The sequence below is a fragment of the Chenopodium quinoa genome, unplaced genomic scaffold (genome assembly GCF_001683475.1).
Source record: "Chenopodium quinoa cultivar QQ74 unplaced genomic scaffold, ASM168347v1, whole genome shotgun sequence".
NCBI classification, from domain to species: domain Eukaryota; kingdom Viridiplantae; phylum Streptophyta; class Magnoliopsida; order Caryophyllales; family Amaranthaceae; genus Chenopodium; species Chenopodium quinoa.
Window position 1 is genome coordinate 310,010 of NW_018744784.1, and position 1,713 is coordinate 311,722.

The 1,713-nt window shown below is 31.8% G+C and overlaps 1 protein-coding gene across 1 annotated transcript; it reads left to right on the plus strand.

The window, feature by feature from the left end:
- The first annotated feature begins 308 nt into the window (after positions 1 to 308).
- LOC110703803 lies at positions 309 to 884 on the plus strand. Its single transcript, XM_021881585.1, has one exon. It carries the CDS (start codon positions 309 to 311, stop codon positions 882 to 884), a length of 576 nt encoding a protein of 191 aa, XP_021737277.1.
- Positions 885 to 1,713: the final 829 nt, after the last annotated feature.

A 1,713-nucleotide genomic window follows, 5' to 3' on the forward strand; every position in this document is an offset into this window, starting at 1 on the left:
CCCCCTTTCACTTTATATAATACTGTAGATAATTTGATTAAATTGATATGAATGCTGAATGCAGATGGTAGAGTTTTTTTCTGGATACCCAGGGCTAAACAAAAGTGCTATGAACAAAAATAAAATGACAGCCTTAGATATTATCGGCAAAAAGCAAAATTGGAAGAGCTGAAAATAGGAATGTTGTGCAATATCTGAAGCGTGCCAAGGCAAGACCAGCAAAGGAGGTACTAAAGCACCAAGCGGATGGTACTTGGTTGGAGGAGCAACGAACCTCGTTAATGGTGGTGGCATCCTTGATAGCAACCATGGCTTTCCAAGTTGGAATTAATCCTCCAGGAGGAGTTTGGCAGGAGACAAAGGTAGTAAAAGATAAATATGGCAATATAGTACAAGAAGATGGCTCTAACGACTCTACCCACTATGCTGGTACCGCTATATTGTCATATACAAATAAAGCTTATTCGATAATTAATTTTTCATCATGGTATAATCAGTTACTAATTAGCAACACAATAGGATTAATATCATCACTAAGTGTCATTCTTCTCCTTATTAGCGGCTTTCCGTGTAGGCGAGATTTCTTGTTGATTTTGAGAATAGCTTTATGGATGGCTGTGATTGCAACGACATATACTTACTACTTAGCTATTACCATTCTTACTTATGTTGGAGCAGATAATGATGGCATGTATATTTCAGCTTGGTTTTCTCTCGTAGCTTGTGTAGGGTTGATAGGAATCATGCTCTTTGGACATGTTGTGCGATTCTTACTCAAATTGATTGGTTGGGAAAGGAGGCAGTCACTTAAAAGTTTTTGCAAGATGTGTTTTCCAAAGTTAACAAGCGCTGCTGATAACTCAAGTTCTAGCAACAATGTATAATAGTGGTCATTTAATTTATGACTCACCTTCTTCTCAAATACTTCTAGTTTATGTATGCTTTATATGTATCATGTTTTGCTTGCATTGCAATTTCTTAGTATCATGCCTGTTATTTTAACTTTTACTTGTAATTTGTGCTTTTCTTATCCAAACTAAAATGCAAATGGACTGTCCAATTGCTTGCTTAATGTTTCCTTCACTATTGTATGTTATTTAAAAAATTGCGACAATTATCTTTAAGGATATTAATGGTGAACTTATGCACTCTTAAATAGCTAATGAACAAGTTTAGTTTGGTTAAAGCTCATTCATTAGTAAACTAAGGCCCCGTTCATTTCACCTTATTTTTTGTTGAACTGAAATTATTTTTACTGAATTTAAATTATTTTTATAGAACTGAAATTATTTTTATTGATTCTCTGTTATATTTCTTCTTTACAGAAACTGATTTTTACTGAATTGAAATTATTTTTACTGAACTGAACTTATTTTTACTAAATTGAAATTATGTTTACTGAATATTGGATTTTTATGGTGAAGTGAACAGGACCTAAAAGGCTAAACGAAATTTCTAGTTTATTATTTTTATAAAAAAAATAAAAATAAAAAAAAAACTCAATCATTCAGACAAAAACAACTCGTTATCTTATATATAATTTAAGAGTTGTTTTTTCCAACTTTCATTCACAGCACTCCATATTCCCATCCTCACAATTCTAGCCTTTCTATTTTATTTTATTTAAAAAAAAACTCAATAACCACCATTTTTACATATAACTACCCATATCAGTCAATTAAAATCTAGCCCTTCTATTTTATTTTTTTTTAA